The 23,677-nt window shown below is 40.3% G+C and overlaps 1 protein-coding gene across 2 annotated transcripts in view; it reads left to right on the forward strand.

Moving 5' to 3' along the window:
- The window catches only part of ATP2A2 (ATPase, Ca++ transporting, cardiac muscle, slow twitch 2), a 45,320-nt gene continuing 21,643 nt past the window's right edge, over positions 1 to 23,677 (forward strand). For both annotated transcript variants that reach the window (XM_010192717.1, XM_010192716.1), the window contains exons 1-6: positions 1 to 246; positions 1,340 to 1,357; positions 1,452 to 1,534; positions 9,762 to 9,866; positions 11,706 to 11,844; positions 23,658 to 23,677. The exon at positions 23,658 to 23,677 is cut by the window's right edge and continues 82 nt beyond it. In XM_010192717.1, coding sequence (XP_010191019.1) covers positions 129 to 246; positions 1,340 to 1,357; positions 1,452 to 1,534; positions 9,762 to 9,866; positions 11,706 to 11,844; positions 23,658 to 23,677 — 483 coding nt within the window. In that variant the 5' untranslated portion in view covers positions 1 to 128. The remainder of the gene's footprint in view (positions 247 to 1,339; positions 1,358 to 1,451; positions 1,535 to 9,761; positions 9,867 to 11,705; positions 11,845 to 23,657) is intronic.

The following is a 23,677-nucleotide window of genomic DNA, read 5'->3' on the forward strand; positions in this document are numbered from 1 at the left end:
TATGGTGATAGCACGGGGGCGGTGGGGAAGAGAGAGAAGGGCTGAGGAGGGGGCTCGCCGCCGCGCCCGCCGCGCCCGCCGAGGAGGAGGAAGAGGCGAGGCACCATTTGCTGCTCCCTGCCCCAGCCATGGAGAACGCGCACACAAAGACTGTGGAGGAAGTTTTGGCTTATTTCGGCGTCAACGAAAGCACCGGGCTCAGCCTGGAGCAAGTCAAGAAGCTGAAGGAGAAATGGGGCTCCAACGGTAGGTGACCGGCCCCACGCCGCCCGCCTCCCTTTGCCGCGGGGATGCTGTCGCTGGCACTCGTTGTCTTCTCCCCCCCTGCCCTCTGGTCCCTTGTCCACCCTTTTCTCTTTCTCTCTCATCCTTCTCGGGGCCCTGTTTCGAGGCCTAACGTGTGTGTATTTGCAAAGCCGGCATCTCTTACAGGACCCGGAATAGGAGCGAGGGAGAGAAGATGGCTGACTTGAACTCCACCTCGTGGGTTTCTTTCATACCCCGAGCTCACAGGGCTGCTTTGGGAAGGAGGATGTCACCTCCGTTTCCTTTCACCTTAACGGTGGGAAATCTTCTTCCATTCTGAAGTGAAGCGCTGTGGGGTTTTTTCGTCTTTTTTTTTTTAATTATTTTTTTTGTCCGTCTTGACCTTCATTTTCCCCTGCGTTTTAGTCCCTTTCTGTCCCTTATTTTACATTCTTCTTGAGTCAGGGCACAGAATTCTACCGATGAGATGGGTTCTTTTTTTTTAGTCCTTATTGCCTGCCCTTCCTAGTCCCTTTTGAACTCCCATGCCGTTGTGTAAAAATGAAAACCTATGAGAAGATTATACGGTGGGGCTTTTTTTAGCTTTAACTCTGCTTTTGTGCCTCTTGAATTACTAAATCTAGTAGTGGGGAAATAATAGGGAGAGCAGAAATAAGAAAATATTCTTAAAATGGAGGAAAGAATTTGAAATATTTTGAGCCAAGTTTGGTTTGTTGAGGCTTTTTTAAAGTGAATATGGAGGAAAAGCTTTGTCAGAAAGCGTTTGAAAAGCATTTTGAGCCTTTGACCCTTTGTGTGCAGCAACAGCAGGAGTCCCACAGCTGACTGGAGTGATGACTTGGCTGAATTATAACCCTTAGCCCATTCCGGCTAACCTGTATGTGTCTTAAAACGCAAAACTATCGGGCCTATTCAGATGCTCAATTGACAAGAGGCACCTTAACGGGGCTTTCAGTACGTCTGTCAAATCCAACCCAGTTGAGTGTGCAGTTTAGCCTTACAATGTTCTAATGTGTTTCTTCAATGATTTCTTTTCTTTGACATGCCTCCCGGAAAAATCTTCCACTGACAGAGTTACCGGCTGAGGAAGGTGAGCATGTTCATGAAATCTTCTGCTAATTATTGATGAGAATTCATCATTTTTTTTAATGTGCATAAATAAATGGCTTTGTTGCATATTGCAGGAAAAACCTTACTCGAGCTTGTGATTGAACAATTTGAAGACTTACTAGTTCGAATTCTGTTGCTGGCAGCTTGCATATCTTTTGTAAGTATGATTTTGGTAATTATTTATTCATAGGCTTCTGTATCGCAGAATGACATAGGTTCCAGTGTATAGGAGCTGTGCATACTGAAGTTATTCCCTTTCTCAAAAGGTAGAGGTATAAGGTGCAAAGTAAATGGCTATCTCTTTAACTAGTTGCCTTGTGAAGATGTTTTTGTATGCTAGAAGACAAAATTTCAGGGAATCTTTCATTGCATGAGTCATAACTATGTAACTACACTGGACAGGCATTTTGAAAAGTGTTTCTCATTCAGCCCACTTTGCTTATTTGAGGTGGGATTTCCCAATGCTTTTGTTGGCTTTGAAAACTAACCTCGAGTAAATAAGTGTTTAACTGGACATTCTTCTTGCCCATGGGTTAATCGTTATCAAGCTCAATGTGTAATCATTGGAAGACATTTTTGGATGCAATGCAGACTGTAAATAGAATTTACATGGCGAATATTCCAGTTGCCTTCCCTTCCTGATAATAGCAAGGTGACAGTTGTTGCTTTTGACAGTGACAGGAATGATGACGGCAGTGATGGCACCATTGCTGACCAAATTTGGTCACTGACCTTTGGATAGTCTAGTGATTAAATGGACATCTTGCTTTGCGTACGGGATTAAAAGAACAAGAGCACTTTTAACTTAAATTTTTTGAAAAGCTTGTTTAGGCAGTCTTTTTACATAATGCGTGAAGAGTATAGTGTTTGCTGGAAAACTGAGAAAAGGCTAAGCATAGGAGGAAGACGTAGGCTGTGTATCTTGGGGAGCTAGACAACAGAAACAAAAGTGTGCAGAACATTAAATTGTTTAGGTAGGAGTAAAAAAGTTTATAGTAGACTTTGCCCTGGAGTGGTAATTAACTACTTAAAAAAAAAATGCCTCAGCTCTTGGGGGGAGTGGAAATGGTGGTGACTCTTTAGCTGAGGGCAGGCTAATTAGGATGGGCAGAGGAGAACGTCCCCTGCAGCGGCTGTGCTTGCCCTGCTGTGGCTGCTGCAGCGTGTGCCGTGCTGTGATCCTGCACCAAGACAGGCGTCACCTGTACCCACACCAGCACCTTCCAAAGTGCTCTGGGATTTGGTATGCATATACTGTCACCAGCTGAGCAGTGATCTCAACCGTGGAGACAGATGTGCTTTGCTCACTCTTCTGTTTCCTGGGGAGGAGATGTGGCTGGCTATAGAAAACTGAATAAACAGGTCATTCAGAAGCTTTTTTCCCCCCTCTTCTTTCCCATTTTTCCCTCCCAGAGGTTGAGAAGGGCATGTATTTTTGTTCCTAGAAAGTCAGGAGTGTTTCTCTCATCTCATGAGATAAATGACAGTACAGAAATTTGTTAGCCATGGTACGTTACTTGTTTTTATTATAAATACGTATAAAATCAAATTCACCAAACTTTAAGCTTTAATTGCAGAATCTGAGTAAGTATGGTACCAGGCAGAGGTCATATATCATACACTGCCAATCCCTCTTTGAAAACTTGATTAGCAGCTGGATTCTATTTATTTTTTTCAGTATGCTTAATTTTCCTATCTAATTAAGAGGAGACTGTAGTCTGATGGAGTGTGGGATAGATCTGGACTCTCTGCTTCTGTGCAACTGGCGTGGTACATGACCTTGGGCTACAGCTCTGCCTTTTCTGTTTCCTATTTAGGAGTTAGGAGTACCCACCATGAGTTTGTTAATGGTAAAGATTTTCTCTTTTTAATGAAATGTACAAGAAAAAAATCTAGATATATTAATTTTTTGGTACTTTAAAAGCACTCCTCTTTGTGTTTTTCTGGCCTTTTCCCAGCTCAGAAGGTGATCATCTGTTGTCTGTTTTTCTTAGGTTGTTTTCTTGATGAAAACCCATTAGAGACTTTTGTAAAGAACTGTTGAGTATGTTGATATAAAGACTGTATGTCTGCAAAGAATTGGATGTAATTAACATTACCTAAATTCTGGTGTTCCTGAAAACATTCAAATAGTGTGTAGCTGTGCAGGGCTTGTGGACAGTAATGTTTCATAAGACCACTTGAAAGTATTACATTGGAAACTGGAATTGTCCATAATGCTGAGATTACAAATTATGCCAAGTCATTCTTCTGATAGAATAACTTAAAGCTAGAGCTTAACTTGTGTGTTGATCATGCTGTCTCTGACAGGCCTTAGAGATTCAGTTTTTCCATGCGTACTGTTGCAAGGCATGCAGAACTTCCAGCACCTGAGAGATCTTGAAATGGATAATCAGATTTAAAATGGAGTCAGTTAAATTTGCGTTGTCTTTGGATGTTGAGTAATACTGTTGAGAGCTGCTCTTTAGTGAGTCAAGACTTCAGGCTTTCTTGAGGCAGTGTCAGATCCCACAGAATGGTGCTGTGGAACTCGGCGAAGCACCGATTCTCACTTCAGTGGCTGGTTTTTACTATGAGTTTTTGTTTGATAGACTGTAAACTGGAGCACTTGAACAGAAAGTAGGACACTGTATAGCGTACCAACAGAAGTAAGGTTGGATAACGGCTCCTGTTTGCAGTAACTTCCAACTGTAAACTTCTAGGCATGGTCTGTGTCCCAAAGAGAATTTTTGTCATTCAGACTGATTCGGGCAGGGAGTGGGAAAAGGTGACTTACCAAGGGCTTAAGAACAAATGACCCCAAAAGCCCCCAAGTCTTTGAGTTACTGATGGGAGGGTTGAGTGTTAGAAGTGGGCATGAATATATAGCACTGACTTAATTGTTTTGTGTGTGTGTCACTGAAAGCCTACTCTACTTTTGAATATTGGTTTTCTGAAGGTCAGATGGAGAATGTACTTGGTTCTAGTAGCAGCAGGTTCACAACGTGTGCTTTCAGGAAAGACATAGGTGCTGTTGGGACAGCAAATGTAGCAGAGCTCTTTACCAGCTGTACATGGTCAGTTAAGGAAACACCTGAAGATCCAGGTATGAGAGAGGGGATCTTAAGGTACAGCGGTTGCTGGTTTGTGTTGTGGAAGCTTTTCTGGTGATTGTGGTGTGTTCATAAATGATATTAGATTTTTACTGTAATGACTGCATAGAAGCAGCCACCTCTAACGTTGGGATCTGCATTAGATTTTTGTGCAGAAACATCCCCTCTTACAAACAATATAAACTTCTGTGTCCAAAGTGCCTTTTGTGTCCTCTGCTCCCACACCCCCTGTCAGGTATGTGCCAGTGAAATAAATCAGACCAACAGCTGAATCTGTCACCCTGGCTGATTGCAGGGGTCATACACTGCTTGTTTGGTGGCTGTAGTTACCGTGTCCGCCGTTCCAAGTCAGATGGCTGTTACAGATGTGCTGTTAGCAGCATTGTTGGTTTTTTTTCAGTATTTTTATTGTCTTTAAAGTATGGCTTTTGAAGAGAAACAATAATTTCTGATTGTGAGTAAATGGATGTACATACAGACTTGGACCTTGTCTTGGTGTTGTGTTGAATCTGTGAAGCCTATGCAGAAATAAACCTGTAGAGTGTATCTCAGCACTTCAAGGGCCGTCATAGCCTAACTTTCTAGATGCAAGTGAGAGAGTATTTAATTTTCCATGAACTGTGGCTTTTAACTCTTGCTACTTGGGTATCATGTACTCACTTCTAGAGTATTTACATACAAGAACAGCTTTTTTTGCTGTGCAAATGAATTTGACAAATTGCAAATACGTTACCTGTACATCTGATGTAGAATTAATTCTTTGGTGAAGTATATATGCTTTAAACAGTGATGTATGCTTAACCATGTATCACATTTCTAGTGAATTTTCTTCTCCAAGAGGCAACATAGACTGTAAACTCTACCAAAACCTGAAGTATTAATACAGCATCCTAAAAGCATTCCCCCCCAGTTATTTCTTTGGTTTGTAAGCTGACTTAGAAGTGCATGTTCTGGGAATGTTTTCTAATAGCAGATATCCATGTTTAGATGGAAACAATATATTGTGATTTAGTCCAGCAACTATTATAGCCTGTAAATTAGCATTAGCAGAACCTAATCTGTGTTAAAAGGTGAACAGAGCTTTCTTGGAGGCAAAATGTTGCGGGCTTTGCCCTGAGATCACCCCAAAAGCTACCTGTTAAGGTCAGTAGTGGTGAGTATGTGGCACAAGAGAGGGATTGCTGTGGCATGTTCCATTGGCATGCTTTTAGCTGAACTCGGGTTACTCAATAGCACCCAAGATAGCAACTGATGGGTAGCGGTGATAAAGCTGTGAGAAGCAGTTGTGATTCTGTTTGACTTTGCAGAAATTAAACCATGAGTGCTGTGTATCTTTTTTTTTTTTCCTTATTGCTACACTAATCACAGGAATGTGTCCATTTTCAGATATACAGAGTAGCACATCTGATGGATGCTTACAATCTGCCAGCCCAGTAAAAGGCTTAATTTTGTACTTATTTGTGGTCAAGATCCTTACCCCTGCTCCCTTTTCTCCTTAGATAGCAAATTACAAAAATCTTTACTGAATAATGGAACTAAAATTAGGAGTTTTTTCTTTATTTCCTGGTGTTCAGTATAACTGACATGGAACAAGTGTCAGGACTGCTAAAATAATTAAGCTATTTTGCATTCAAAAGTAAAATCACTAAAAAAGGGGTTTCTGAGCAGTAGTTATCACTCTGACCAAAATGTACTAAATCTTAATTCACAGTATCCTGTGAGAAGAAAGCTGTCCTGAAAGCAGTCTGTACTTTTACATGACCTGCTTTGATTAGTCCGGGACTGCTTTTTCTTGGCTGTAGCCTCTCTGTCTCCCTTTGTTCTTCTCACGCACCTGCTCCTCAGCCTTAACTGGAAAAGTCGCAGATTTAGGAATAACGCTGCTTAGCAAAACCATTGGTGTTATCAACGTCTTTCTCATACTAAATCCAAAATGCAGCTCTGGACCAGCTACTAAGAAGAAAATGAGCTCTGAGTCATAAACCTACCAAAGTGAAAGTTCTCTTCAGCAAATGTAGCTGCTCATGCTAAGCAAGTGAAGGCAAACAGCATACTAAGTCACTTGCATCCTAATGTTAAATGATTAACTCTAGATGATTAATTCTATTTAAAACTTTTATTTTAGCTAAGCGATTAATATTTCTTAGCACTCTCCCAGCTTGCTTCTAAGTTTCCATTGTCAAAAGGGAAAACAAACAATAAAACCTTGGTAGGCTGCTGACAACAAACTATTTGCTTTTCCTGTTAGTGGTAAGTGGGTACAGCGTGCTGGGTAACAGAATTCTGTCTTGAAACTTTCATTCTTTAATCCTGTTTTTGTTCCTTAAGTAAATGGTGATCTGAGACAAGTTGCCTCCATAACTTACCTGACAGGACAGAGATACTTGCAAACACGCACAAGGCTGTAAGGACACTTCTGTTCCAGCTGTTTTCATCAGTAGTGCTTTGTTGCTGGCTGACTTCTGCATTGTACCTCTCCCACCTTTTTACAAATAACCATGAATACCGAGTACCATTTGCCTCCCACTGTGTATTTTTTTTGTTGCTTAATGTCCTGTAGGTCCACCCCATTAGGCTTTGATTAAAATAGGCTTCTGCAAGCCATAGCTGTAGCAGCCCTAAAGCAAATATGCTGAATGGAAGTTGTCCTTTAAGCTGCTTACATTGGCTGTTGATACAGGACTTTAATGTCTTGCTTTTAATTTCTTTTATATTTTCAGACTTGCATTTCTCTTGAGCCATTATCTTACTCCTTTATTTCTTTTCCCCCTGTACTCTTTTAAGCTTCTTAAATACATAGTAACTTTACTTACTGACCATACTGCCTGAACAGTACATTGGGGATCAATGACCTGGAAATTAAGCTGTTCTACATGTGAGTCTTAAAGTGATTAGGGCTGAAATATGGTGAGGCCCTTTTGAGTAGCAGTCAAATAAAAGATCTCTCATTTTAAACCTCTCTTGGGTCTTAAAAGTACACTAGGGAAAACTTTTTGTGTCTGAAGGACTCAATACCTTGGACAAGAACTGTCAAGGCTCTACCAGGCTTCAGCATATAATCTGTTGTTGCTAGAAATGCCAATTAAATACTTGTATTCCTTGTTCTGCTTTCTCTTTGGATTTTACTCTATTACTGTTTTTACTTCAGGCTCCTATCAAACAATAAACCTGATCTGTTACAGCTGTGTGTTGTGTATCACTAGTGTCCTAAATGGAGTGTTAATATAGTGGAGTGTTAATGGAGTGTTAATATAGGTGTAGTCTGCTATAACGAAACCAAGAACTCGCATCTGTTCTGTTATTTACATGTCTGTATCTACTAAAATGTTCTAGAACTATTAGATCTGGTCTGCTCTTTCTAATTTTGCAGAAACCTTTTGGAGAGAAATGTGTGCTGCTGGCTTCCAGGATTAACTAGATACTTCATTTTAATTCGGTCAGATAGATGATTTTGCTCAAAAAAACCAACAGTGACGACCTAAAACATCAGATCTGTACCGTCAGGATCTCTAATCTGAGTTCATCTGCTCTTTGTAAATAAAGTCTTATTGAAATAAAAATCTCTTGTAAACTTAATTTTGGTTCTCCTTGATATACTTGAATCTTGCTGTCCTTGCAGCTACTTTTCTTTACCTTAAAGGTTGCAGGCTTTCTCAGTGTTCTCTTACAACATGTGGTCTTTCATGTGGAAAGATCATGGTTTAGCATCGTCTAGAGCAGATGTTTTATTTCAGTTAATCTTGTAGATACCTGCTCTGCTAAGAACATGACAAAATGATTGAATTTACTTGCTTTATTGGAAGCAAAATGGGCTGTACAGAATTCAATAAAAGGGAGTGAAGAAACAGATACAAAGCAGCTTTTCTGATGGCAGTGTGTGACCTTGCCTGCGCTAAAAAACTGGAAATGCATCATTAGGCATTTCTGTGGCTCCACTGGAGGCAGCGGTGCTGGTGAGGAGTCTCAGCTGTCCATGATAGTGGGGGTGATGTGTAGGGTGAAGGCAACAAGGTCGACTGTGTGGCTTTTGTAGGGGATCACACTGGGGATTGAAGATCAGTGGTGTGGCAGGAGGGAAGGAACACCGAGTGTAAGAGATCCTGACTAAATTTCTTCTCCAGAGGTATTGCACAGACCTTCAAAGTGTGTTGTCAGTTGGAATGTTTCAGTCTTATTAATCATAACCTGGATGTGAGAAGTTTATCCGTTTGTAATAAAATTTGTTGTTGCATTGAATTTGCCTGACAGGCTCTTTCTGCTTGAGCCTTTCATGCTGCTGCTCCTTCCTCTTACCATCCCGGAGCGTTTCACAACTGAGCAATGGCTCTGAGCAGCGTGTTGGTGAATTACGGCGCTTGCTTCTGTAACGGTTTGCTCGCTGCAGTCTTGCAGTGATTCAGAGTGCTGTTGCCTGACTACCAGCCCTAATTATCTCAACACGTTGTTCCTATTTACTGTCACTTTCCAGGCTTCCTGTTGCTCAACATGTTGACGAAAAAGCTCTTCCTCTCTGGCCACGTTAGCTTGAATTTCTTCATAACTACAGAACACAGAGGCTTTGGCATGTACCCATTCAAGTCAAGTGAATGGCAGAAGCCTAAAACTGCAGTGTAATGAACATGAATTAAAATAAAACCTATGTGGAGTCTTCTGTGCAAACCCTCAAGTTCATTTACTTTTTAAAGTACAATTTTAATATGAGTTTTATTGGCTACCCAGCTCAGAATTCAACTTCAGATATAAATGTTTTACTTAGGTGCTTCAGTAAGATGCTACTTGCATTTAAATACGCAGATGTTTATTTTTCAGATCTACTCACTGAAAACTTGTAAAGCTGTTTTCATTTGTGTCTAAGTTATTGGTAGAGAACAATTAACTTGGTTAAAATGCAGATTCTGGCAACGCTTTAGTATTCTGAATAGTCAAACTAATTGATCTGCATCTTGTTTTAGACAGTAATGAAATGGTTTTTGAAACTTTTCACTGCTGTAGCAGTTGTCACAACTTCTGCTCTCATTTGTGAAGCAAAAGTAGCACTGTGTTTACCAAATAAACAGCTTGCAACTTTGAAAGAAGAGCAGCCTTGAAAGTGAGCTTAGTACTATTTTAGTAAAGATTCCTTTTCTCCTTTTCCACTGCGTATTGCCAACAAAACTGCACCTTGGAATATGGAGGGGTTTCAAAAACATCTCCAGTCTAAGCAGTTGAACCTCAAGCTGAAGTTGACTGAGTTTTAAGTTTGCAAGGTGTCTGTGTAGGTCAGTAATTTAAATCTTTGTGTTTCTCGTGCAGGTCCTGGCCTGGTTTGAAGAAGGCGAAGAAACAATCACAGCATTTGTGGAGCCTTTTGTAATCTTGCTTATCTTAGTAGCCAATGCAATTGTTGGAGTGTGGCAGGTATGCAGATACTTTTACAATGTCGAATCACAAATGTTTTGGGCTTTTTTTGTTTAAGAGGAAGGACTCTACAGTGTAGTGTCAGGTGTTTCATACGATGCAAGCAATGTGTTGCTAGCCTTACCTTCATGAGAGTCAACATACCATAAAACCTCTGGACAGAAACTGTTGACTTCAAGGTGAAATGAAAGCTTCAGAAGTATTACATATATCCTTATATATCTATTATATATATACATATATATACAAATACATATATATCTACATGCAGTGCACTTAATTGTGAAACAGAATTGCTGTACGGATTAAATGACTCATTCCCTTGTTTTAATGGGCATGGAAAATAAGTCACAGTACATGGCCTCCACCCATGAATGTATGTGTTCCTGCAGGTACTAGACGTGAGCAACTGAGTCATTGCTTTAGCTCTGCCCTCCCCAACCTTTCCTCTCATGTGCCTTTTTCCCAAAGTGCCACCTGCCAGTACTTTAGTGGTTGGTGAGATAGTCTGACCACCATAACTTAGCAAACTGGAACAAAAAGATACAGTTTGACACACCGAGCTGGCTGCCCTAGCTGAATCGTGTTTCTTTCTTAATTCTCTTTTTTTGAAGGAAAAGTTCCATTTAACCTTTCATTTGTGGGACTTTTGTACCTTTAAGGTTTTGTCCAGTGTTAACTCTTGGTTAGCCACAGAAAAGCAATATTAGCATTATTGTGTTGAGGAGCAGAATTAATTTACCTGATGGAGTACAAGGCTGGTATTAATTATAACTTTATGGGCTTGCGCTGCTGTCTCTGCACTGCGCGGCACTGAGCTGTGCCATGTAAACGTTTGTCCTTCAAGGTAGCTTTGGTAGTGCTGGTTTTGAGCTGTGTAGTTACGTGGAAGTACCTGGTACCTCAGCCTTTGAATTTCTGAAGATTGGATTTCTGCTTTGACACATGCAGGAGGAAGTTATTATCTGGAAAGGCTGGTATATCTTTAAGGCACAGATGTTCTAAAAACTATGTGCACCCTTACCATTATCTATAATCATCAGGACTATATGACATTTGTGCTTGTCTATAGGCTAGAAAATGGAAAATAAGTTTTCTCCAAGAGCTGGAGAAGGAAAGGAGCACCGTTAAGCTGTCGGTTTCCTTTATCTAGGTGGCATCATGATGTTGATACCCATCTCTGGTAGTGCGTAGCTGAGAGAACTGCACTTGAGATAGGAAAGCTATTGTGCTAGTGGAAATAAAAAGGCTTTCATGTGTGGGGATTCATCTAAGTTTGTAAGCTGATAGGGACTCTGGGGAAGTTTATATTCTGTATGCTTTAATTCACTTTAGTGTGACTTGATTTGCTGTAACAAAGTCGATAGTACGCTGTTAGAGCTTTGTCTTAACCCTTAGTTTCAGTAAGTGAAATTCAGTTGTGCAGTCTGAGTCTAAACTGCTCTGGCTGGTAAAGCACAGCTGATTCAAGACTATAGCCACGAGTCTTAATTCAGCTTAGCGCTTTTTTTTTTAAAGTCAAAAAGCATCCATATATTACATAGAACTCTTTGTGTGGCCTTCCTGTAACAGGACACAATGGATATACTTGATGGGAAATGCTGTGGAGTTTGAATAAACAACTTCTGGGTTCTAAACACCCACTAATATCTGAATTATGTTGTAATGATTTCCAGTCAGCAACCTCATGACGGGAGGGGTCATACAGTTTTCTGTATGAATAAATGGAGTTGAGCTGAGTCAGTAGGACTCATATGAGAATGCATTTGAAAAATCAGGTCTGACGTACGTGCTGTTCCTTGAAGGCTTTTAAAATTGTGTATTTTTGCTGTCTTTTAGGAAAGAAACGCTGAAAATGCTATTGAAGCTCTTAAAGAATATGAACCAGAAATGGGCAAAGTATATCGACAAGACCGAAAAAGTGTGCAGAGGATTAAAGCAAGAGACATTGTCCCAGGTGACATTGTGGAAGTGGCAGGTAAGGCTCTGGTTTATGTAGTACATACACGTATTAGCATATTGTTGTAAAATTGTTGTGGGGGCCTTTTCCTAATGATCTGAGGCCCTGGGGGAAGTTTTTGGAGGCACCTAAGTATATGCGTTGCTTAAGAACAATCTTGCTTCTGTTCACCTGTAATTGCTTTAAATGTGCGTTCACACTGAGGGGATTATTTTTCAAATTGCCTCTTAGTTTAATTGGTAGGTCTAAAAGCAAAGCATCTTAATTGGAGCACAGGTTTTAACACTTGTCACAACTCTAAATTTCTATTTTCTGAAGTCTGGTTTTGGAGTGTGTTATAACTCGTCCGTTTTCTACCACAAAATACTCTTTTCTTTGCTTTTAAATGTGTTCGGTTTCCTTAGGTTCTGGGATGCCGGGATTACTTTTTTAGTCACACTCTGTTTATCTGAGGAAAGCTCATTTCATCTGAGGATTCTTTTCTGACTGTTGCACTTGTGGTAGTGGTGCCTTTCAACTTCTCTTTACAAAGGTCTTCCTCTGCCCTCTCAGTGATATGATGGGAATGTGATGTCATTGTTTTCTTTTTCATATTTTTTATTGCTTTTTTTTTTGCCTGTTGCTGTATGGGAGACTGAATATAGAAAGAACTACACAAAGTAGAGCTTCTTGTTTCTCCAGTGTAAACATCTGAAGTACACTGTCTTGTCTTAAAAAATTGGACTTTTGTGTCAAGCTTTCTAATAACTTTGGTTTGCCCTTAAAGTTTATCTTTATTTGAAAGGAGTACTAAAATTAAGTATTGTATACTTGTAAAACTCTTTCGTTTTGGTGATAATGCCACGCCAATATCGTCTCTAAAGCAGACTTGTCAGTGACTGCAGTGTTTCTCATTCTTTCCCAGATAAAAGTAGGTGATTCTTGTTCAGTGTCAGGAGTAATTTCATACTCATATTTTGTAGGTCATTATCAGCTGTTAACTGAGTGACTGTTCCTCTGGGAACAATTCAGGCTGTACATCAAACTTTCTCTTTCTACTAGTGTCACTTTGCTTTTTAGAGGTGGTAGCTGTCTCAAGAGGAGATAAATATATACCCTTAACTTGACTATCCTATTTTAATTAGCATGCACTCCAAATGCAATTGGTGAGGGCCGCCTGCCTGGCTTTCATTCCTTGAGACACTTCGCTGTTTGCTGAGCCCTGGCCCATCTCTGTTCTGTGCACAGAAAGATTGAGCCACAGCAGCCCTGGCTGGGTTCTCATGGAGACTGATGCTGGTTTGCTCTTAGCATCTGTTGGCACAGAATAAGTACCAGTACGAAGTGGTGATAGCTGAAATAAAGGGGGAATTACGATACCTTGTCACTACTCTGCTGCTTTGACTCACTGTTACTGTGCTGTACAGCCTAATCTGTGAGTTCTGCAGTGAGATTTTGTTGGAGCAGCTGAGGTTTTCTGCATCCTTTTGAGACACCCAGAACTGTATCAATTACAGATTCTGTGGTAGATATCCAAATCTGTCCTGTTTTTAAATGTCACCAATAGAATGGTAGTTTTGGAAGCAGTTTATATTATGGGAATACATCGGAGTTGTGTTTTTCAGTACTTTAAAGCAGTATTGGTAGAATTGCAAGTTGATGACTATGTATTTTGTACTGGTTTGGGCTGTCTCACGAAGGAAAAATGCTGGATTTTGCTGGTCTGCCAGGTGTCTAGAGCACAGAAGATTTTCTGCTTGATTTTTTGCTATTTTAGAAGAGATGGATACTGCATTTTCATCTTACAGAAAAAGCCAAAGCTGAAGTTCTATGTGAAACACCTGGGGGATGTGTGGGCCTTTACTTACCTTGCTGTATATTGTCAGTGTCAATAAAGCCAATTACTTGTGCCTTGAGACATCTCTTCAGAAGGCTGTGTCTGAAGAAAGGAATGAATTGGAAATAGACTGGCATATCTAGAACACTGGGCTGTCTTTAACAAACACAATAACCTATTTTTTTATAGTGTTACTATTGCCTCACTTGAAAATCTGCTTGTAGAACAGTGTTTTACCATCCAACGTGTGTAGAACTGAGGTATTTTTTTTAAAAAAGGGACAAAGTGAAAAACTAGTTTGCTCGTGTAGAGAAACAGAAATTTTCCAGCTTTTCTGACTGTTCCTTAACATAGGTGGCCCAGCTTGTGGACTGACTGAAGAAGCTCATGCTGGTTAAATACTCACTTAAGCTGGTGGGTCAAGCATTCTTAAGGTAGTCTTAAGCACTCACCATATTTTTCTTATATTGGCAAATAGAATCAACTGCAGCTTCGCGTGAAGGTAGCTAAGTCGTGTGGATGTTTAATACAGAAGTGCTGCAGTTTATTACATGCTCTAATACTCAAACAATAAATTCTAACATGTAGATAGACAATGGTGAAATTTCAATCATAATCAAACTCGGAGAAGTGATGAAGCAAGTAGAGAAGAGCAGTAACTGTGTGCCGGCGTTGGTGTCAGGGCCTGGAGGTGCGAGAGACTGTGAGCATGCCTGTGCCTCGGGTGTGAGAGTCCTGCGATGGCCTTTGCCACGGTGTTTGCAAAAAGATGGCCATGTAGGGAAGTGCCAGAGCCCTTCACGCTGGGACACATATCTGGGTATGCAGTTCCAGGCAGAGTGCCAGTGACATTTGTGTGTCCAGGCAAAGAGTTTTCAGCCGAGTGGCATAAATAACCAGGTGATACGATTCTCCCCTATGCTATGCTGATATCTAATGGTGAACAACTTTCTACAGGCCTTTCATTGCAAAATAGCTGTATTTAATGCTGTAACAGCTCTCTTAATTTGCAGTAGCTGTATATGTGTCTGACAAAGAGGTTACTTTGCAAGAGTTCCCCAAGAATAAGTAGCATTGAATAATTTCCAAAATAACTGGTATTTTCAGTAGTTTTGAACCCATTGGAGAACCTGATCAGCTTAGCATAACCCAAAGACAGTGCAGTGATGGTTTATGCTGTTACTTTTTATTGTGGCTCCTTAAGCTATTTGAGTTTGGCTGTGTTCATTATATAGCCTATTTGCTCTGTGTTGTGGCTGCCTAAAAATAAAGCTCCTGTGAGATATTTTCTTTACTTTATCTGTCAACAGAAGAAAGGGATGCCCATTCGTTTGACTTGAAGTAACGGGGAAACTACAGGTTTGCATTGTCACTTTGCAGTAAACATGGAGCAACCTGAATTAGATCATCCTGCGGGTGGTGGGTAACCTGCTGTCTGGTGTGTCTTGGCCATACAAATACTGCAGAACACCTCACGAGCAATTTCTGGTCCTTGTGCCTGAGAACTAACAAATGCAACAGAAATGCTATGCAAAAAATGTTGCAGGTGCACTAGCAGCCACTGAAGTCCGTGTTTGCTCGGAGTCTGTGCAGACAGGAATTTCTTCACTTTCTTCCATGTCCACTTGAGCAGAGGTGGTGGAAAAGATACCACACAATCAACATTAGCTCTTTGGGATGGAGTTGGGGTAACAGATTTGGGAACTGAGCCTTAAACCTGCTTGCGGACCTCTGGTGGGCACAGTTCTCAGACTGTAGTGTGTATGGGTTACTAAGCTACACTGTTTGTTTCTTAGAATTGATGAACTGAAACAAATCCAGATGCTGTCCTCAAATAGCTTTCCAGTTTGCCTGTCTTAAAATGGATTATTGTGCTGCCATGAAAGCTTAAGTTTATTGGAGGATGCACTCTAAACTTGGAACCAGTGGGTCTCTTAATCTGTCAAAGTTGTCCTTTGTTTTAGGTTTTTTCTTTGCCTTGGTTAAAGTAACGTTTTAAAGAGTAACTTAAACCAGCATAGCTTTAGTGGTTAGAAGCTTTGTATGAAGTCCAGTATGACAAACTGGGATAAACTGGTAGCAAATAATTTATTGTCAAAGCAGCACATTTAGGAACAGAACTGAACTTTGTTCACTTCGGTTGTATTCTCCTGTCTAAAATGTTCTATTTTAGGTACAGCATATCTGACTCTTGTAATGTAATAAATGAACGTTCATTAGTTGTAATCTGCAAGTGGCAAAACTGGAGTCACAGTAGTTCATCTTTTCCCTCAAGTGCTGAACAATGGTTCTTGTCATCCATTACTGTATCTGTGAGTGCTCAACAGCTTAAAAACACACACAGAGCTCCCAGAGCTGTTGCTTACTACATTAGTGTGTATTGCAGAAGACTTTGTTTTAAGCTTATACCTATGATAAAATATGCAAGAGCTCCTTTCTGAGGCTTTTAATTCTGACTGCAGAGCACTTTAAGACTCTTCCTAAAGCACAAATAGATGCCTTATAATTAAGGAAAGATAAATTTTGAGGTGAAGAAGGTTGGGAAGGAAGGTTTTTATGGTGAATTACACCAAACTCCAGTGGGATTATGAAGAATTGCAGGTTGTCCCTGATCGTATAGGCAACAAACATTGATGTTGCAGATCTTAGCAAAAACCTCTGGGTCCTTGTGCTTCTGTTACTTTTTTGGTAACTCGAATTGATTTTCAGACTCAGGGCTTGAGATGCAGCTTTACTTTTCTTGGAGAAGTATTGAGGTTGGAAAAAATATATTGAAAAGAATGATGGAGTAAGACTGAAGTCCAGAATGTTGCCCTACTGTCCTAAAAGCATCCTGCTGAGAGCATCTCTGGATAGGGAAAAAAGTTGACTGCAACTATTTTTTTCTTACCTAGGACAAGTTGTCAGGTTTAGTTTTTAAAGGTTATTTTAAAGGTATTTTGCTCTTTTCATAAAGAACCTATTTTGACACAGGAAAAAATATCCAAGTAGGATCAGTGGTTAATAAATACATGTACTTGTAGTGCAGCGATCTGAAGGCTCCAGTGAGCGTTTTGTCTGCCAAACTCTTTAACACCTCAGGGGCGGTTTTGGGATAACCGGACACAGTCCAAACTCCACTCCATGCTCCACTGAATCTGGGGTTATGTGAGGTTCAGTCAGGGCACAGCCTAAACTGGTGTCACTTCCAACCCGCAGGTGAAAACTTACCAAACACACCTCCCTTTTTTTCCAGTTCTTGTAGCGTTTTCCTCCAGAGCTGCCCAACTTTAATAAAATAGTGAAGCCAATTCTGCTTTAACTGTTTGAATGCAGAACATGCCTGATGTTCTATACTCTGATTAGAACCAATGCTGCACAAATAGTACTGAACAAAACGCTTGACCATCAAGATAATGTTCTGCTAATACCATATCGCCCTGGCAAAGTAAACATTATTTTTGAAGGCTAAAGAAAGCTGCACTGGGAGTGATGCTGCACTTCCAGAATCCTTACTGGTTGTTCTGGTGTGAACTTTGAAGTAGGACTTCAGCTTTGGTGTGAAGATGATGGTGATCTCTACCCAATCCGGCAGAAGTTGAAGCTTGGTTTACCACCTTGTTCTTCCTGTTATTAGTTATTTTTGTAGGCTGACCACAAGAGTTTTCAATCTAGGAGACTGATAGAAATAGATCAGCTTATTAAAAGCTAAAGGTAGATAATTCAGATTAGAAATAAATGCATACTTGCAGACAGGCTACCTGTCCATTGGCACACTTTGTTTAATGTTCTGGTGCCCTCTGCAGAGAGAAGACAGGTAGAAGTACGTTTTTGCAGAACAAGAAGAAATAGAGTAGGAATAATTTAAGTCTTAGGTACTGATTAATACAGTGTATCAATTTTTCTTCAATAAATCCCTCAGCTCCAACCTTAAAATATTTTGCTCCCAAAAAGCTACACTTTTTCTTTATTTTTTTTGTTCCCATTGGTAAGTGCAAGTGTTTTGTCTGAATTGTTTTTATTTTCTACCTCTAGCAGTCCTCAGGTTAGGATATTCACACTCCTGCATGCACTGCACAGTGAGCTCTGTGGATATGTTCAGTCTGTCCCTGCATACGATAGAGAAGCCGATTTCGTGGGCATTGTCTAATCTGTAGCATGCATCCTAAATGCAAAGAATGGAGGTATTCAAATGTGTTCTGTCATCTTGGCAGTAAAAGAAAATGCTATTTTAGCAGTATGGTTAAAAGTGAATGGAGCAGTGCTGTTATCATCTTTGCCTTGCTGGAAAATCAATCCATCTTACTGGAACTCGGACTTTAAATATATTTCATAGTCACTTTTCTAATTTTGACAATTTGACACTCTTGGCCGTATGAAAGTGTAGATGGACTTAATAATCTTCCTGTTTTGTAGAGCTTCTGATTTTTGGTAGCATTTTATTATACACTCTTCAGGAAGTGTTAAATACTTCAAAGCTGTCACTACGGAAGAAGAATTAAGTTTCTGATGGTCTAAGGAAATCACACACAATAGGAAGACTGGGTTGTATGCGTGCAAGGGGGGAAGAGAAGTGAAGCTGAGCTCGTGGTAAGAAAGTTTAATGTAAAATCAATTGTGCTCCAACAGCCATACTTGGAAATACAAACCCAGTTGTGCTCCAACAGCTGTACTTGTAAATATAAAACCAGTTGTGCTACAGCAGTTATACTTGGACGTGGCAGCAGACCATTCTGCTCAGGTGTAAGTTTTAACTCTTGCTGTCCCCAGCAGAATCCATACTTGGTTCTGGTTGATCAAAGTACATAGCATCCCGTGTGTGTTATTTTAAGCCTCCCCACTTCAGTTCTTAAACCTTTCGGTCATGCCCATACATCCTGTAAGAAGTTTCAGTTGCCTGAGTTTATGAGTAAATATTCACACAATGGTGTGTCCTCTGATTTATGAGGATGACAGACTTGGGTTTGGGCAAGAGAGGAGACTTTGAAATAACTGACTCTTTAAGAGGATAAAGATCACACTAGAAAAAGTGGTTTAAATAACTGTACCCATAACAATATGTAATGTTGAAACAGTGAAAGAAAATAGTTGCTAACACTTAAAGGTTTTTGGCAAAAGATTTAATACTCCTTTTCCCTTTTTATAGTAAAACCCCGTGCATAGTGTGTTTTGAATCAGATGTTTCAATAGCAGTGTGGTAAGTTATATCTGCTGAATTTTATAGTGTTTCTACCCTAGCCTGATGAAATCAGTGCATCCTAATAAAGCAGGAGAAAGACCATAGTGTCTTAAAAATCCAAATACATGGAATGGGTCCACTTATATATTAATCTATTATTATCTTAATCTATTAAGACACTTAAACAGGGGGGAAATTACACAGTTTTATACTTTGTTGTTGTTGGTTTTGTCCACTCCATGTGGTGTCTTATGGAAGTTGTTTTGGGGATGTTCCTGCTCACTTCCAGGAACTGTTGTTTGTGTTCCTGAATTGTTCAATGCTGTGTTGAAATGGTATCCCAGATCCTCAGGACTTGTCTAAAAAATAAAGAAATGTTACAAACTCAAACAGCAGTGGCAGAACAGTTTAGACCTGAGCTGATAGTCTTCACTGCAGAAGTCCAGTTCCTGCCCCAGGCTGCTGATAGCAGATGTAGGTCAGCACTAGCTCTGGTTAATGATAAATAAGGAAGTGTTAGGTATGTGTTTTATATGAAGAACCACTCTGACTTCTACAGGAAAAATTACCTTCATTTACTGTGATCACTTAATGGGCTTTTTGCAAACACAGATTATTTTTGTAACACTTGTATTAACATAAAAAAGCAAGCAGAGCTTTTCACTTTATGCCATACCTGTCTGTAAACCTCCTGTTAGGCAGTCTTCAGTAGTGGGAGGGATCAGCAGCAGTTAACAGAGCTGGTATTGCTGTTTAAAGTACACATTGTGCATAGTAATTTCGATTTGAGGACTCTTGTGCATCATAGTGGATTTTAGAGATAAAGCGAATACTGCTTCTGAAGCCTACCACCACCAACAGAAGTTGATGAGAAGATCTAGAACATCATTTGACACTCGGAAGATGAGTACAGTCCTGTTGCAGTCTGAAGTTCTTTGTTGGTACAGATGACACCCAGGTGTAGCTGTAAATATACCAGGGACTTAAATCTGCACAGCTTTAATGGTTTCTTTTCCCTCCTGCTGTATTGTTTGTAAAACACGTGCTGCCCCATCACTTTGGGCTGCTCACACCATGGGCTGAGCTAACCTGCAACACATTAATGGTGCGCTCTGGCTGCAGAGGCCTCCCAGTGTCTCAAACCACGTTCTGACAGTTCTGAAGCTAAACGTTTGGTATTAATTGCTGGTAAAATAGAAGGGATGGGATATCAGTGCTCAAATGAAGTACCTGGATATTGAGTCGATCGTTTGTCTCAAATCATGTTCTGACAGTTCTGAAGCTAAACATTTGGTATTATTGCTGGTAAAATAGAAGGGATGGGATATCAGTGCTCAAATGAAGTACCTGGATATTGAGTCGATCGTTTCAGTCCAGGGCTTGGTCACCACCAAGTATTAAATTGGGACTAATGTTGCTTAATACAGTCTCTATTTGATGTTGATTTAGAGACTTGAATCAACTCTTTTAAGGCCACTTTGCCAATGGGCTGGGGCAGTGTGTGCTGGATTGCTCTTCAGAGACTTGTATTTGTGAGGAAGCCCCTTCATGGAGAACTGCAGTCACTTCTGTGAACACATTGGTACTGATGTGCTGTGTTGATGAGTAAGGTTGTTCTGTACTGAAAATCAAACACATACATGAGTGACTGTACATATGGGGTGGACACTGACCCGTACTATTGCCTGGGACTGGGAGGGGGAGATATGATGTGGGGAGTTTAGAACTTGAGAAGAAAGGGTGCAGTGTTAGGAGCAGTCAGTAAGAGCCTTGGCAAGACAGCATCGCTGGTTAGATAAATGGGTGGCTGAAGAACACAGCATTTTCAGATGTTAAATTGTCAGTGGTTTCAGTGAAGGAACATGGCTTGTTTAAAAGAATTGACGTAAGCTTTAAAATCATACCACAATTAAATACCCGTCCAGTTTCTGGCAGTGGAAATTGTAAGTTGTCTGCTTTGGTATAGGCTCATGCAGTTAAACAGAATTTACTCCCCTCCCCCCCTTCACAGGGAGCAGGTTGTTTTTAAATAGATTGCTTTATTGTGTGCTGAAGCTCAGTATTAAAACTCTAAAATAGTATTCTGGGCAAACATAAAAGGATTCTGTGAATAAAGGGAGTAATGATTTGAACCAAACCCTACTCTCGCTCTCCTAAGAAGCAGTCAGTCTGATAGCAGGAAGGGCTGTTGTTTTTCAAGCCTTGGGCAATACTTTTACTGGTTCTGTGGACAGAAATGTAATTGAATTTAAATAGCTCCCCCCAAAAAAACCAATTTCTTTCCTATGCTAAAGTATATTGAAAAAGCCTCCTACTTGTAGATGAGATCTACACTAGGCTGCTCACTAAGAATTTCCTGTGGGTTCCTATCTATCATGAAATTATTTCCTATCTATGTTCAGTTTCAGTTATGCTCATGAAAGTATATTCAAGGCTATATATGACTTGGTTTCATAGCTGTTATTTTACTAAGAGCTGCTTAAAATAGCTCTGTAATTGACCCCGATGTGCAGCTTTCCTGCCTATTGGAAATGCCTTGAATATTTCACTGCAGCCTTCTCAAAGGGGGATGGTGAGTGAATAACGGGCCTTATCTTAAATTGTTGAGATGACCTCAGAAAGCTGCAGTACCATCATGAATTTAACAGTTCAGTTCTGGCGGCTCAGCAATTGGTGATGGTGGTAGCAGTTTTCATGGAAATGCTGATGCTCAAGTATCAGTGGTGCGTTGGAGCAGGGATCTCTTTAGATCTTGAGGATCTTGTGTTTGAGTTTTTGTGGAGCAGTTCAGACACAGGAGGTTGGACAGTGGCTTGGATGCTTTGCCATATGTTCTGTCCAGTTGCTTGAGTGTTTTAAGATGATATTTTAACAGCTTCTTTTTTGTGTTGTGGAGCGTTCAGCCTTTAGCAGTGTTGTCAAACTCTGGTAGAGTATTGGAGTTTACTGCAGTTTTCCAGCTGCTTTAAGCACTTTGAAAATGTTTCTGTGGATTGACAGGCATTTCACCACACTGTGCTGAGGAATGAGCCTGTTGTTCGGTGATAGCTGGAAACCAGCTGCCACTATATATATATATTTATATATTTTTATATATGTGTGTGTATATATGTCTGTATAAACCTCCTCGCCGGATCGGGACAGCACATGGAATAGTTTGGCCATTTTTGGCCTAGGTCACCATTTGTCCAATGCTATTTTCAATTGCTGCTCAAGGGCATTGTGGCTTAAATTAGTTTTCACATGCTATAATGATACAAAAAGGGAACTCGTGGCTATTGGATCCCTTCAAATATGTATGCTTATAAAAACACATGTCAAAGTCTACAAGCAAAACTACGCAATCTTTTGCTGATTTTAATGGTTGGGGTTTCTTTGTGGTACAAGTTTACTTAACATCTGAAGTAGCGCTTAATTGTCCTCTCCAGCATTTCGGTCCCTAGTCGTCTTGTGAGTGGTGGTGTTCTGAGGCTGTGACACCACTGTGGAGGGTTTCATCGTGTTATTTGTTAATGTGCATTATTGCTGCCAGTTGCATAAGCAGCTCCTGCAGGAATTGCATCTTGTTTTAATTTTACTGCAGGGACACGGAGTCCATCTACTGAGAAGATGAGCTCTTTGTAGCTGGTGATTCTCCCTTCTTTGTTTCTTTGCATTAGTTTATAATAAAAAGAAAGCTGACAAATATTAGCAGTGCTAAATTACGTTAGGACTGTTTGATTATATGCATTAATTGGCAATATTGGCATGCAGAATGTAGAACACCCACATATGAGCCAGAAACGTGCCTCTCATTAATGTGCTCTAGCAAGTTATTTTGCATGCAGCCATTGATTTGCAGTAGTCACAGAATGGTGGAGCTTTAGTTCTTTTTCTTAAGAACTAGGAAAAACTAGGTAAGAGAAAATAGGGAAGTGAGGGAATGAATTCTGGGGTGATGGAGCTGCTGGAGCTGAACTGGCCACAGCTCTGGTGATTGATGCTATTACTGGGCCAGTAATACCAGGAGAGTAATACCTGGGAGTGTGCTGTTAATTCTCGTAGCCTTTGCTGCCTTCGTCTCTCAAACACTTCCTGTTGGAGGGGGTTTTGTTTGTGGGGTTTTTGTTGTTGGTGGTTTTTTCTTCCACTGTTGTTGTCTGCAAAGTAGAAATGTATACAACCAAATAAACATAGCAGAGAGTCTTGGAAAAGTTTAAACTGGGATATGGACCATGGTATATTCAACAGAGTAGCGTTACTGAAAAACAAAGCTAGCGTATGATCTGAAGTTCCCTTCCAGCTCTGAAACGTCTGGCAGTATTCAACGTGTAAAGTTAAAAGAGCAGATTTGCTAAAGCATGTTATCCTCATCATTGGTGCCAAAGAGAGGGAAAGTACAGCTTCTTGTAGTTTCTAAATAAATAAACGTGGATAACATCCTGACCGTTGAAGAGCACAAGACTGACTTTGGGCATAAAGAAAACCACCAGAAGACTTCTCAGGACAGTTGTTCTCAAAAGGAAACTTGATTCGCCGTCGCTATGGCTTCAGTTGTTTATAAACGTTCTGAAATTGATAGCTTTCTCTTGAAGGTTTTCCCTTTGCTGTCCAGTGGTATCTGTGACTAGAAAAACAATCCTGGGATTTACAGCCTCTTTCTTTGAGGTTAGGTAGGGGTGTTGAAGGCAAATCTAAATTGGCGAAGTGTATTAGATACTTTAAAAATTGGAGTGTTGCAAACCACAAGAGCAGTAATCAGATGACTGACATTACTAACAGCTTAACAGTTACTGGAAAATGGGTTTCCTGGCTGATAGAGGTGATAGTACACTTGGTTAGAAATCTTGCAACTTTGTCTTGTTCGTTTCCTTGCAGTTGGAGACAAGGTTCCTGCT

The sequence above is a fragment of the Mesitornis unicolor genome, unplaced genomic scaffold (genome assembly GCF_000695765.1).
Source record: "Mesitornis unicolor isolate BGI_N332 unplaced genomic scaffold, ASM69576v1 scaffold2229, whole genome shotgun sequence".
In the NCBI taxonomy this organism is placed as follows: Eukaryota; Metazoa; Chordata; class Aves; order Mesitornithiformes; family Mesitornithidae; genus Mesitornis; species Mesitornis unicolor.